Here is a 15,549-nt window from a genome sequence, read left to right as displayed (position 1 = left end):
CTGTTCTGATACCTGATCTGAATTCTGTTTTGATTTCTGATATCTCTGTTTATTGGCAGAGAAATATTTTATATGGGGGGGTTATTGTTGGAGGAAGTATATCTGCAGGCTTATCGGTTGTGTTCTCAGGGCCTTACTGGTTGTGCGAGGTGTATGGTTCTGGGGAACCTACACAAACAGACTCTGAAAGGATGGGAGTAGTGATCATGTTTTAAAAATATATATATGTTTAAAAAGATATATATCTTTTTACTGGTTTTACGGGAACATACTAGATAACCTATTCTGATCTCCTGAACCAAGACATCCGAAATATTTCCATTTGAACTGAAAACTCATTGTCCATTACTATATGAAATATCAGTAGGATCTCCGCTCTGCATAAAAATCCATAGATGTTCGAAACCAATAAGAAAATATATGTTTATCTGTATCTGCATGTTCTTCAGCATCATCTGGTAGTTCTGTGTTACTGAGCTTTCCAAAGCTCACTCTGTTACTCATCTTTTCAGGCTAAAAGAATTGTGTTGAAAACATTTTGATATTTCGATATAACAAACTAAGTTTAAATGAATTTTAAGATTTTACAAATGATTTTCTAAAGTATAATCAATTACATTAATCGAATATCAAATTATTACTCCAAGTGTTTCAAGATCATTTCAAACCTTACTAAATGTGTAAAATTATGTTTTATACTTAAACTATTTTTGAAACAATTTTCACAAAGTATTTTGAACCAAAATCAAGCCTGAAATCAATTTTTCAAAGTGATGCACCGATGCACCAATCCATGTATCGATGCACCAATTATATTTTCAAACATCGAATGCATTTTATGCATCGATGCACATACCATACATCGATGCACTAAGTACATTTGATGCATCGATGCACAAGACCATGCATCGATGTACTCTAGCTATTTTGAAACATCGAATGCACTTGATGCATCGATGCACTCTTAGTGCACCGATGCACTAAGTGTCCAATGATCAAAATATTTGAATTTTACATTGATGCACCATGAGTATGCATTGATGCACTGACGCTCCCAACTAAATTTATTAATTGTTTTCACACTTAAACTGCTCTATTGACTCCACTAAGAATCCCCAACGTTCAGAATCATTTAAAGGTGTATTTAAACAAGTTATGGAGCCAGTGATCAACAACAATAAAGAAGAAATCATAGAGAAACAAGAGAGAAAGCATCAAACATCAAGTTTGTGCAAATCAAGCCAAATTTTCTTTCAATATTCATTTTGCTTTTAAGAACACAATTTGTGCTCAATTGTAATTATCTTTGAGTGTTCTTATCTTGCTCTAGAATTGTGCAAACATATTGCCTTGTGAGGTATTCCTTGTAAGTTTGCAAATTTGTGTATTTCTCTTTGAAAAAGAGTGTGCTCAAGAATTGGGATATAATTCTTGAGGGAGTTATAAGGTTACTCTTTGTCCTCAAAAGAAAGAACAAATTAGTGAATTTATTGGAAAATCCTTAGTGTGGATAGATAAGGTAGTGGACGTAGACTTTGGTTGAGAAAGTCGAACCACTCTAAATCGTTGTGCAAATCTTTTCAATTTTCTGCAAAAGCTTCCACCAAAATTTTAATTGCCAATTCACCCCCTCTTGGTCGATTCCGTCGATCGATTAACTCAACAATTGTATCAGTGCAGCTATCGACTTCAGTAAAGGAGTTCTTCCGGCGTTGCTTGCAGAGTATGGTACATGTAATTAGGGGGCATGTAATTGTATTTTGTTTTATATACAAGTCTAAAACTCTATTTTATTTCAAACACTGATAACTTTTATTTTGTATTCATAAATGATTTTATGAGTTTACAAGTTTTAAGAAAAATTTTAAAATTTTCGCTAGTTTTACAGTGGGTCGCTCCGGTGGCCCTAATATTACAACCCAGATTGGATCGGGTTACCACATCGGTCTAAGGGGGTTACATAAAACATGTTCCCACAGTATGTATATACTGTGACAACTAATCAACAATTTTTCGAGCACATAATTTCATGTATAATGGTATATCGAGAATATGCATCGTCGACATAATATCATTAGACAACTGATCTCAAATAGAGTTATCTTTATTGATTTTGTAAGATTAATGGATAGCATCGCGGATCTGCTAACCAAAGGGTTAAATTGAGATCAAGTTAAGGAAACATCTAAAGGAATGAGACTAAAGCCTATGAAATTTAAAGGCTTAATGGGAAGGAAAACCCTACTAGTTGATTGGAGATCCTAAGATCTAGGTTCAAGGGACAACCTAATTGCATAAACCATGTACAATCACTATGGGGGGTTTTATCCCATGTTTGTTACTGTGATGTAAATAGTGATCAAAGTGGTATAGGCTAAGCAAAGCTTTTAATAACCATTGTGTGATGCAATGAGCCGAGCAACATAAATCATATATGTGAGAGTGAAGTGAGGTTGCTTCAAGGAAACTATTAGGCATAGTTCTTTCAAACTCTCATAGAACCAGGCGGATGTCCATGGCCTTAAGGACATACCCATGATAACTAAATTCTTGTCAGAGGGGTAGTTGTGTAAAGTATGTCATCGTTTACACAAATGGTAGAACAATTCACGGATATCGTGTCTACTGTTTAACCAATAAAGTAAATATACTTTCACAAGGGAAGGTTCAAAGTATGACACCTACCTATCCTATGCAACTATCGATCATAGAGGCTATTACCACACCGAGTCAAAATGTTTTTAATAAGACTATCAATTTCATTCATGTGGAGGATTGTTAAAAAAGAGTGAATTTAATTGATGTATTTAATATTTATATTAAATTCATATTCCTTTTGACTATTGCAAATTAAAATATAATTTTAATTTGAATATTAATAGGATAATTACTCTTGAAGACCTCAATTTAAAAAGGTATTTGTTATCCTTTTAACTTTGAATATTAAAGATAATTACACACTTTTATATATTTCAAATTAAAATAATATCTATTTAAGTTTGAATGGTAAAAAAGTTTATCTTTTGAATATTTCAAATTAAAAGATATTAGTATTCGTTTAAAGTTGTATATTAAAAGATATCTTGTTTGATTAGATCTCTCTTGGAAATCCCTTATAGATAGTGAGTTAAACACGAGTTTCACAAATTGAATTCTAAACAAGTTTTTATCTCAGATTTCAAGAACTTCTCTTTTCTTGAAAAAGTTTTTCTCTTCCACTAGTTTTTCAATGACAGTTAAAGGCAAGGACAGTTCATGATCTCTATTATTGTGCTACTGTATTTGATCATCTAGTTATTTTATCATGGGAGATAGAAGATCAACGAACTCGAGCACCAAAGGAGTGGCTAAAAACTTGTCTTAAAGAAACTGTGTAGCGACAGGCCTCAACTATCTTCGATAGATTGATCTAAATATAAAAGAGTATTTTTATTTCTATTTAGTTTTTATTTGATTTTAAGAAGTTTAACTACTTTGTTTTATTTTTCTCAGGATTGATTTTGTCTCAGATTGTTATTTTGAATAACAATTTCAAGACAAAGTAAACTCGTTCCATCCATTTGTTGATTATAATGATATTTTTTTTATTAGTATTCTATATTATTCTTTTATTAACACAATTTTTCTAACAATGTTGTCTTTTACTACGGTTGATCTTGGTTATGCAATAGTTGCTTAGTTTTATTATTGGTTTTTAAAAGAAATGTTCATGTGAACTAAGCAATAATAGTTTTTATTTATTTATTTATTTATTTTGTTTACAAATTTTGAGTGAATATCAATCTTTTGACAATGAACAATCATATATATGCATATGTATGGCTCGAATATGAAACTTCAAAAGATAATAATAAATCTCTTAACTACTGAGGTCACTTAATTCGTATGTTATATATTTGTAAATATATTTAAATATATAGGCATGGTCCAATTACACTTTGTAAAACTCTTTTAATTTTATACATTTTAGGATCATTGGATGAGAGAAATTAAAGGTTGAGATTAACAATAGAAAATTAGAAGATATTTATGGGAAAAAAGAGTTAATTTTAGCCTTCGATTTTTCTCAATCCAATGGTCCTAAAAAGTTGTAAAACTAAAAGATATTTACACAATGTAAGTGGATCATAACTCTTAAATATATACAAATTAAAAATGAGACATTTGTCATCATTTCTATATTGCTTGTAAAATTAGTTATTTAATGGTAAGTTATATTGTTTTAGCTTAATACAAAAATAAGTTTCTAAATTATACTTAATTGAATTTTTGTGTCTAAAGAATTTTTTTGTTAAAAATAAGTGTCTAATGCTTTTTTCGTTATATTTTTAGGTGTTTATCGTTAAAAAATGTTAAGCAACGTTTATGTTTTTTTGATTTATTTAAAAGATAAATATTATTTAAAAATATATATTTTTAAAAATATGAACGTGACACATATCACTTAATATTTTTTTATAACAGTAAACACATAAAAATGTGACGAAGAAAACATTATTTTTAATAAAAAAAATTCTTTACACAAAAAAATCAATTTTGAATATAATATATATAATTTTTATACTAAGCCTATTGGTTTATTATGCCATTTCAAAATCGAGATCCGACGTGGACATAACAAATAGTAGGAAATCCACGTGGCACAAATAAGAGCCTCAGTACCCTTATCCCGACCGACATCCACGATCCAATCCTCCTCCCTCATCCAATATCCAAACACCAACTCAATTTCCTTCACATATCAAAAACATCCAAATCCTCCCGCCCACTTATTTTTTTCTTACGCTAAAACAACAAGGTGAAGTGCATTACCACCATTACCATTACCATGGCCTCCGCCGCAAGCTTGTTGCACAACCTCGCACTCACCGCAACCACAGCCGGTAGATCATCCTCGTTATCGCCGTCGCTCCGCCAAGTTTCAAAGCCTAACCAGCAGCTAGTGTACAGGGCACAGAAGCAAGCCGCCGGCCAAGATGATGACGGAAGCCTCCTCTCCCGTAGGTTGGCTCTCACCGTTCTCATCGGCGCCGCCGCTGTCGGCTCTAAGGTCTCTCCTGCGGATGCTGCCTATGGTGAAGCTGGTAACTTCCTTCCCTCTTTCCCGTTGTTACTAATAAGATTCAATGTTAATCCAATTCTTTATTTTTCTTAAAGTAGCGTATTTGTTCAAATGTGCTTTTTGAATTGTTAAATATACATAGTTGATGAGACAGATTTATCAGCCATTTAGTCCTCATGAACCCTAGAATGAGGAGATAATAATATTATTGGGGAATGGAGAAGATCTTAAATTTGGGACTGATTTGGATATGCAGCAAATGTGTTTGGGAAGCCAAAAACAAACACAGAATTCACGTCTTACAATGGGGATGGATTCAAGCTGTCGATACCATCGAAATGGAACCCAAGCAAAGAGGTGGAGTACCCAGGGCAAGTGCTGAGATACGAGGACAACTTCGACACCACCAGCAATTTGACCGTCATGATCACTCCCATCGACAAGAAGTCCATCACCGACTACGGTTCCCCTGAGGATTTCCTCGCCACCGTAATAAATCCATTGTCCCTCACCCTTGAATATTTCAACAAATTTTTCAGCTTTATATTTAATTGCTCATTCATTTGCCTCTCATTTCATCTTTGCAGGTGGACTATCTGCTTGGGAAACAAGCATACTTCGGTAAAACTGATGCTGAGGTGATTCACTAACATAATATAGAAATAGAATAATATCAAAATTAGTCTCTAGTGTTTCATTTTAGGGCGAAAAAGGCCTCTAACATTTGATAAAAAGTATGTGGGGCATTTTAGCCCTTAATGTTTTAGTTTAGGGTAAAAACTTCCATATCTAGGAATATTAATTGTTTGTTAACTAACGATTTTCATCTATAGAAAGACTTTTTTGTCTGAAAATAAAACGATAGAGGCCAAAATTTCGAAAAATAAAAAATATATGCCAAAGTAACTATTTAGTCAAATGTTAGAGACATCTTTTTAACATTTAATCAAAATAATTATTTAGACAAATGTTGAAGGTTTGATTAAATTGATTATTTAGTCAAATGTTGAAGGTCATATCTGACCGTTAATTCAAAATATCTGATACCCTTGTTTGATGGTTGATTTAATTATCTGAATTTATCGAAATTAATTTAATTGAGTTAGTTGTTCTCCTAGGCCCGATTGAGTATTATAAACTTCATTTTTTTCCCTCTTTCATTTCCTTTGTTTCTCCAATTACTAAGAAAATATTTACATTATAGTTTGAATATACGTGTGGACATGCATATGTAGGGTGGTTTTGACTCCGGTGCAGTGGCGACCGCCAACATATTGGAGAGCTCAACCCAAACAGTTGGTGGAAAGCCGTATTACTTCTTGTCGGTGTTGACGAGAACGGCCGACGGAGACGAAGGTGGGAAGCACCAACTGATAACGGCCACTGTCAACAATGGCAAGCTTTACATTTGCAAGGCACAAGCAGGGGACAAGAGGTGGTTTAAGGGAGCCAGAAAGTTCGTGGAGAGCGCTGCCAGTTCCTTCAGCGTTGCTTAAGCAAAGTTTAAAAAGAAATGGAGAGAGGTTCATATGTAAATCTTCTTAATTATTATTATAAGTTATGATTTTGTTGGATTTCGAATTGATTTGTGTGCTATAACATCCACCCCCTGTCTCCTTCATTTAGGTTTGTCTTTCTAAGGAAACTTGTGGATGCTGACTATTCACTTTGAAATTGTATAAAAAACAGTCACTTCTTTGTGCACATAATTAGGGAACAGCAACTTTAACCGGAAAAGAATGGTGAGACTTTGAATCCTTCACGTCGGGTTTAAGCCTTCGAATCCTTGATATAAGATGAAGGCTGGTTTGATGTGGTTTTCTAAACGTATTTTTAGTTTAAAAAATCTGTTTTAATCGGAAAATAGATGTCAAATGGGTAAAAAATAAAATCAATATAAAATGGACAAAATCTAAGAGTCCTTTTGATTCTAGAAAATATTTTTTTTATTTTTATTTTCTGTTTTTAGAAAATATTTTCTATTTTTAACTTTTTGAAAATTAGAAAACATGGTTGGTTAATATAAATGGAAATATGAATTCAAAACTAAAATAAAAGTATATTTGGTATCTAATTTTTTAAATAAAAATAAAAATAAAAAATAAAAAGAATAATTATTAAATAATTAAATTAGATTAAAATTATTAAAAATCATTATATAAATCTAACATGTGTATACAATATAAAATAATGTTGATAAGATATTCCATAACACAAAATTTATTTTAGTTTATAATTAGAATATAATGTTAATGCATATTAGACATTAATTAAATTTTAAAAATACAAAAAAAATAATGTTATAACTAATAGCACACAATAGTGTTATTAACATAAAAAAATGTCTAGTGAAAATGACCCTCAAACTTTTGGAAACAAATATAGTGTAGTCGCTGGATTTTTTTTACAACAAATGTGATCGTTAAACTTAGAAAAAACAAATTAATCCTTTTAGGCTTGTAAACGAACCGAACGCACACGAACGGAGGTATGTTTATGTTCGTTCATTTAATAAATAAACGAACACGAACATAAATGAACAAAATTTTTTTTTTGTTCATGTTCGTTCATTAATGAATATAGCTTGTTCATGTTCGTTCATTTAAATAATAAACGAACACGAACGAACGAACATAAACGAACACAATAAACGAACATAAACGAACAACACAAACACAAAAAAAACTTATTCGAACACAACAAACGAATGTAAAAAAAAAAGTAAACAACAAGAATAACAACTTAAAATTCATTAATATAACCTGAAACTTTAGAGTTAATTTGTTCGAATACGACAAAAACATACATAAATCATAAATAAGCTATATGAACATAATAAAGTCTTAAAGTTAATTTGTTTAACAAAACAATCTTCTTGAAATCCAAACAACTTCAATAATCTTCGTAACATATTCAACTTGCCCTCTGTTCGAACATAAATAAACGAACATAAATGAACATAAATGAACGAACATAAACGAACGAACATAAACGAACATATAAATGAATGAACGAGCCTTTTGTATATATGTTCGTTCATTTAATTAAACGAACGCAAAATCTTGTTCATGTTTGTTCATTTAATAAATAAACGAACATAAACAAACTTCCCGCCGCACGGTTCATGAACGGTTCGCTGAACGTTCAGTTTATTTACATGCCTAAACCCTTTGAACAACAACATCAAATGTTGAATGTCTCGACGCTTACATGACAGTTCACAAACTCATATGTCAATATACAATATTGATGTGACAATTTACGATACTATTACGACAATACTCGATGGACGATGATGTGGAAGATGAACTTAATTAATTATTTTAGAAAGTTTGAGGAATTATTATTTTTTAAAAAATTAAAAAAAATATTTAAATTAAAAATATAAAATTATGAACAATTAGTAAGATATTCAATAAATTAAATATAAAAATACTACAAAATTATATTATTAAAAAATTAATTTAAGGATTACATCGATTGTAAAAAAGTTTAGTGACCAAATTTACTTTTTTACTAAAATATGAGGGTTTTAGATACCATTAAATCAAAAAATTATTGTTAGAACGATTTAAACATATGTAAGTTAAGTTAAAAATCATTTTTATATTAAAAACATCTTTTTTAATATATTAAAAACATCTTTTTTATGTTTTTATATTTTCAATTATTTTTATTTTCATTTTCTAGAAATCATTTCCAATTTTACAATCAAACACATATTCTTCAACGTTTTCTATTTTATATGAAAATGAAAAAGAAAATAACTTATATTTTCTAAAACCAAACGCACCCTAAGATTTGTAGCTTTTTTATTTTCAACTTTATGTTTAGAAGAAAATTATAATTTTACCCTTACTAATGCATGAGTTACAGTCAATTATGTATTTACATATTATTTAATAATTTAATATTACTCTAAAAATAATTTATTACTTAATAGTATATTTTAATTAATTAAAAATTAATAAAATTTATGGTTTATATATTAAAATTCACTTTAATTTGTAAGCACTAATTTTTTTTGTAATATTCTTTTTGTTAAAAAAATATTTTAATTATTATTTCGTAATAATTTTATATTCACATGTTAAAAAGTATTGATAAATATTTTTTCTTAATAAAATAGTTCCTTTATAAAAATATTATTAATGAGTTATATTAAAATATTTTTATATTTATATTATAGTTTAAGTTGATTTATTTTATATATCATAATATTAATAAGTGTAAATATAATTTAAATTCTATATTTTTAATTTACAAGATAATGTCTATAATTGATATTTTATCTTTTTAAACTCATTTTTTAACAACCAACCAAATAATTAAATTTTAAGCTGCACTTTTAAACAACAATTTTAAAATTCTTTTTTACTAGACTTTTAAAAATTATTTTTTTTAAAAACTCTGTCCCAAAATCGATTCACAATCACTGAAATAATATAAAAATACTATTATCTTTTTAAATTGACATTTAAAATTTGCACCATGCTCAAATAATTAATATGTGCCCAAAATTACATTATACTCTCAACGTTCAGCTCCTTCAAGCCTGCTTGAAATATCTAGCCTTGAATTTGTCTCGGGCCTTAATAGAACTCAACTATTCATATTTTAGAAGAACTTGACGTACCGAAAATTCAAATTTTCATATCAAGATCATCTTTTAAAAAAATATTTATCTCCTCAGGATCGTGTTATACAATGACCACTAACAAAAGCTTGCACTAAATTTTTTAAGACTACGATGAACGTCTTCCGAGAGTCTCTAGAATCTCCAACCTCTACAATTAGTGAACGAGAATACCTTATCATCATCTCAAACCTTTTTCTTTGAACCGTAAACTCTTTGATCTCTGAGTTAAGATCACCCTCACCAATATTAGGGGTGAGAAGTGGACCTTCAACTATTTTAATCACACTATAATGAGAATTGTTAAGATGTTGATGAAATATACCCCTAAGTTTAAGAGTATACTCTTCTAAAACTGAAGTTTGATGATGTTTTTTCTTTTTTGTGTTATATATATATCCCTAAGTTACTATTAACCTTAGTGGTATGTATTCATAACATCTTACTACGAATGACCAGCTGATATTAAAATTGACTAAACTTAAAATTTATTACCATTACATGTAACACACTAATCTCGAATACAAATCACCTAAATACCAAGATGCTACATTCGTTTTATCGGAGCAATCCAACACATTTTCTAATACTTTAAAACATTAAAAATATTCTCATATGCCAGAACATATCATCAAGTAGTTATACTAAAATAGTAATAACAATGGTTATACAAAATTATGTGGAGCTCCAACATAAGTATATGTCAAAATAGTAAAAAATATATATGTTATAGATTTATATTGTATTAAATGTAATATATTATGTTACCTAGTTTAGCTATATTAATTGCGTATATACAACCCTCCCTATTGATGAATAAAATACATCCTCTACTAATTTTTAGACGGTATTAGACATTTTAAAATATTCGAGTGCTTGAAAGGTTTCTTTTTTTTTTGTTGTTGTTTAAGTATAAAAAGAAAAGGGTGTTTTGACCGATTTTCATCAACAGCTTTGGAAGACCCCTCTCTCGACCGTCAGCACTAGGTAGTCCATCGTGCACCGATCGACCAATGTAGAAAGACTGGTCACCCGATTCCCTACGCGCGAGCCATACGTGTAACCATAAGCTTTCTTGAGTTCATCACGCGTCGGTGCGTGGGAGCGTGGGGACGAATTGTTCCAATGTTGATTTCTTTCTTTGCGATCACTACTCGATTTTGATCACACCTTGCAGTCGACTCGAGCTTTTGGTTCATTTTTTTGGGTTGGACGTCTCTTTTTCTTTTTTGAGTGTTGTTTGGTCACCTATTTAATTTATTATGTGAGTTCTTTGTTACTTTACAATTACATGTGATAAGAGTGTTGAATTTATGTTAGATATAGTTATAGTTACTTCTAAAATTACTGACCATAAATTAAATATTTTTAATTTTCTTGAGTGGAACTATACGATTAAGTTGTATTTGCTAAGTCTTTCTATGGACAGTCACTTGACTAATCATCCTCCTATAGATGATTCTCGATTTCTTTGGATGAGAGAAAATGCTCGCTTGTATACCCAGATTCATAACTCTATTGATAGTAAGGTGGTGGGTATGGTTAATCATTGCAAGATGGTGAAACAGTTGATGAACTATTTGTAATTTTTATACTATGGTAAAGAAATTTCTCTCATGTCTATGATGCTTGTCAACATTTTTACAGGACTGATAAAGAAGATCTGACTCTGGCTAGTTATTTTATGGACTTCAAAAAGATATATGGAGAACTTAGTGTTGCTTCTTTTCAGTGCTGATATAGAGGTCCAACGGAGTCAGTGAGAGAAAATGACGGTTATGAGCTTTCTAGCTGGTCTTCCACCAGAGTTTGAGACTATCAAATCTCAAATCCTTTCTAGTCTAGAAATTTCTAGTCTATAATATATTTTCCAGAGAGTTCATCATACCTAAAATTCTTTACTTGTCATGTTTTCTCAACCTTCCAGTGTTCTCCTTTGTCATGCTACTTCTTCCGACTTTGGAAAACAACATTAAAAAAGTGGCGTGCCTAACTAAAACATGGATCGGAATCCAACAAACTTGATCAACATTTTGGAGCTTATGGATGAGAGCATGAAGAAGTTGTGTGTCACTATTGTCATTAACCGAGACATATCAAGCGAGATTGTCGGAAGATGCAATCTAAGAAAACTCATTTTTCTCATGTTGCCTCTAGTGTAGAGACTTCTTCATCAGTTGTTACAATATCTACGGATGAGTATGCGAAGTTCATTCACCCTCAAGAAATTGTGAAACAAGCATCTAATCTCGTTCCTTCCCTAGTTGAGTCAGGTAAACCCAATACATATCTTGTTCCCACTTCATCAAAATGGGTCATTTATTATGGTACTACAAATCATATGACATGTAACCATGGTCTTCTTTCTCACTACAAATCTCATTCATATATGATTCTTGTTACTTTAGTCGATGGTTTCACATCACATTTTATTGGGTTTGGCTCTACAAATCCTACTCCATCTATTACTTTATCATTTGTTTTGAGATTACCACAATCATCCTTTAATTTGATGTCAATTAGTAAACATACATGAACCTTTAATTGTTGTGTCTCATTTTTCCTGGTTATTGTTTGTTTCATGATATCTTTATGAAGTGGATTATTGGCGAAGGACATGAATATGATGATCTCTATATCCTCAATACACAAGAACCCAAAATTATTGCTTGTATTGATATTCTTACTCCTTTTGAAGAACATTTTCAATTGGGTCATCCCTCACTTCCTTCTTTGAAAAAAAACTTTATCCTTGATTTTCTTACTCAACATCTTTAGTTTTTTAGTCTTGTCAGTTTATTAAGAATAACCTCTACTCCATTTAAGTTAGTTCATTTTGATGTTTGGGGTCCCAGTCCAATTACCTTTAAATATGGTTTTCGTTATTTTGTTACCTTTGTTGATGATTATTCTAGAATAACATGGTTTTATTTGATGAAATCTCATTCTAAATTGTTTACTCTTTTTTCTTCTTTTGTGTTGAAATTTGAACTCGGTTTGGTACAACCATACAAATATTACGAAGTGATAATGTAAAAGAGTATCTTTCAGGTCCTTTTTTCACAAATACATTCTTGATCAAGGTATGATCCATCAAACCTCTTGTGTTGACACCCCTTCTAAAAACAGAGTTGTTGAAAGAAAAAATAGGCATCTTTTTGAAACTGCTTGCGCCTTGTTATTTCAAATGCAAGTTCTAAAATGCTTTTGGGTTGATGTCGTGTCTACCGCTTATTTTCTAATCAATCATAATCCTTCTTCTATTTTGTTGGGTAAAACACATTTCTATAATTTTGTTTCCAAATGAAAATTTATTTCTCCTATCACTAAATTTTTTTTGGTTGTACTTATTTTGTTTGGGTTGTTCGTCCTCAGGTTAAAAATCTTGATCCTAAATCTTTGAAATGTGTGTTTTAAGAATATTCTCATGCACAAAAAGGGTATAACTATTATTTTCCATGTCAGGTGGGTATCTTGTCTCTGCTGGTATTACTTTTTAGAAGAAACATGTTTCCTTTTTTCTTCAGGTTCTTTACATCAAGAGGAAAATGTTTTCTTAATTTATCATGTCTCACCAAATTTGTATTCATCATCTTTTACATCAGTTCAACCTTCATTTGTTAAGCCTCCCATTAAAAACACCTACTCACGTCGCCCACAACTACTAAGCTCCATCCTGATTACAAAAGTTCCAAAATCATGTCCTAATGAACCAATATCACCGTCATCAGATCCGATTACCACAAATGATATTGATCTTCCTATTTCTCTTCAAAAAGGTAAACGTATATATACATACCTAATTTCTTCTGGTGTTTTCTATAATCGTCTATCTTACTCTTTGGTACCTTTACCCATTGGTAAACAAACTCTTCGGTGCAAATGAATGTTTAATGTTAAATTTAATGTTGATGGCTCTATTAATCGATTGAAAGATCGACTTGTTGTCAAAAGATTTGATCAAACCTCTGGATTGGATTATTGTGATATCTTTTCTCTTTTGCTAAACTTGCTTCTGTTAGGTTATTTATCTCTCTTGTAACCATTTTGATTGGTCTTTCCATCAATTAGAGATAAAGAATGTCTTTCTTCATGGTGATCTTCAGAAGAAGGTGTATATGGAGCAACCACCTGGTTTTGTTGCTTAGGGGGAGTATGAGAAAGTAAGTCATCTAAAGAAATCTTTATATGGCTTGAAACAAAGCCCTCAGACTTAGTTTGGAAAATTTTGTCAAGCTATTGAGAAGTTCGAGATGTAGAAAAATGAGTTAGACTATTATGTTTTCTTTAGAAATTCCGATGAAAACATTATCCTATTAGTTGTATGTGTGGACGATATTGTTATCATTGAAAGTGATTCTTGCGAAATTTTATCTATGTAGTCAGTTCCACACCAAAGATTTGGGGATGTCAAAATATTTCTTGGGAATTAAGGTGAACATGAGTAAAAGAGGAATTTTTGTATTCCAAAGAACATATGTGCTTGATCTATTATCGGAGTCGGGAAAATTAGGTGCTAAACCTTGTAGTACTCCAATGGTTCCTAATCTACAATTAACCAAAAGAATGTGAATTATTTCATGATCCTTAAAGGTACAAAAGAGTTATTGGAAAATTAAATTATCTTACTGTAATGTGCCCTGATATCGCCTATCCTGTGAGTGTTCTGAGACAATATATGTCATCGCCAACTTTCGATCATTGGAAAGTAGTAGAATAAGTTTTGCATTATTTGAAAAATGCTCCTAGACGTGGAATATTATATAGAAATCATGTTCATTCAAGGACCAAATTTTTTTAGACTCGAATCGGGCAAGATGCAAGGAAGATAGAAGATTTACCTCGAGATATTGTGTGTTTGTTGGAGGAAACTTGGTTTCATGGAAGACTAAGAAACATATTTGGTCTCACCATCTAGTGCGGAAGTGAAATATAGAGCAATGGAAAAATTCGTATGAGAAATCATATGGGTATATCACCTCTTTAATGAAGTAGAAATTAAAGTTTCAATACTTGTAAAACTCTAGTCATAAATATAAAACATTGACACTCAGAATATTATGCTTGTTTCAAACTTCCTTATCAAAGACTATATTATGCTCGAGTATATCTTCGTCATTTACGCTTTATAAAACCATAAAACATGGCTAAAATATTAAATATTGAAATATGACAATTTACATTAACTTTAAAAAATGAGTAATTAATAATCTATAATTTCAAATCATACTACGTTTATTTAATAAAAAATTAGATTTGGTCATCTTTCTAACGAAATAAATTAAATCTATAATTTAAATTGTATGGTTTATGATTTTTGAACTATTATTTTTGGAAATTAAATAGTCTATTGCCTTGTCTTTTGACTATTGCTCATTTGAAAATTTATAACTCCTTATGTATAATTCAAAATCAAGAACTATTTATAAACAAAATTACGCTTTTTTATGGTTATATAAATATAAGACGTAGTTTGTAATTTATCTTATAGAATTTTTTATGATTTTTCAAAGATATATACTACAATTTATAAAAATTATACAGTCGAAGAAAGCCCCTCGCTATTTGATCGGGTTAAGGTTCAAATAATTTCTAATGCTCGTAATAGAACAGATGAAATTATTGAATTAAAGGTTGGTGATAAAACCTTAAACATTTTGGTGTATGAAGTAGATCTAGTTTTCAAGTCAAATTCATGGGTTCCTGAAGAAGAAGAACAAGAAGTAGAGGAAACCAATGGGTTCCGATCATGATGCATCTGATGATCACAACAACAAACTTGAGTGTATAATGACGGCGTCGATCGTGGAGGTGGATAATTTATTTGTAGATAACTTGGTGCTTGTTGGGC

General features: G+C 30.7%; 1 protein-coding gene and 1 long non-coding RNA gene across 2 annotated transcripts; one reads left to right on the top strand and one right to left on the bottom strand.

Moving 5' to 3' along the window:
- Nucleotides 1-4,769: 4,769 nt before the first annotated feature.
- LOC120195698 (oxygen-evolving enhancer protein 2, chloroplastic-like) lies at nucleotides 4,770-6,594 on the top strand. The gene is made up of 4 exons (XM_039197640.1): nucleotides 4,770-5,084; nucleotides 5,319-5,551; nucleotides 5,650-5,700; nucleotides 6,298-6,594. Exons 1-4 carry the CDS (start codon nucleotides 4,829-4,831, stop codon nucleotides 6,556-6,558), a joined length of 801 nt encoding a protein of 266 aa, XP_039053571.1. The 5' UTR covers nucleotides 4,770-4,828; the 3' UTR covers nucleotides 6,559-6,594.
- On the bottom strand, nucleotides 5,483-14,240 carry LOC120195700. The gene is made up of 3 exons (XR_005523091.1): nucleotides 14,231-14,240; nucleotides 10,913-10,914; nucleotides 5,483-5,575 (listed from the first exon to the last, which is right to left on the bottom strand). It is a non-coding gene; the product is annotated as an uncharacterized LOC120195700 (long non-coding RNA).
- Nucleotides 14,241-15,549: the final 1,309 nt, after the last annotated feature.

Source organism: Hibiscus syriacus, unplaced genomic scaffold (assembly GCF_006381635.1).
Source record: "Hibiscus syriacus cultivar Baekdansim isolate YM2019G1 unplaced genomic scaffold, ASM638163v2 tig00117017_pilon, whole genome shotgun sequence".
In the NCBI taxonomy this organism is placed as follows: Eukaryota; Viridiplantae; Streptophyta; class Magnoliopsida; order Malvales; family Malvaceae; genus Hibiscus; species Hibiscus syriacus.
Note: the sequence above shows the minus strand (reverse complement) of the source record. Positions and strands in the feature narration are given on the sequence as shown.

Coding starts and splice junctions, on each gene's coding strand:
- LOC120195698 (XM_039197640.1), top strand. CDS start 4,829: ATGGCCTCCGCCGCAAGCTTGTTGCACAACCTCGCACTCACCGCAACC. Junction 5,085..5,318: donor TGCTGCCTATGGTGAAGCTG/GTAACTTCCTTC, acceptor TTGGATATGCAG/CAAATGTGTTTGGGAAGCCA. Junction 5,701..6,297: donor TCGGTAAAACTGATGCTGAG/GTGATTCACTAA, acceptor ATGCATATGTAG/GGTGGTTTTGACTCCGGTGC.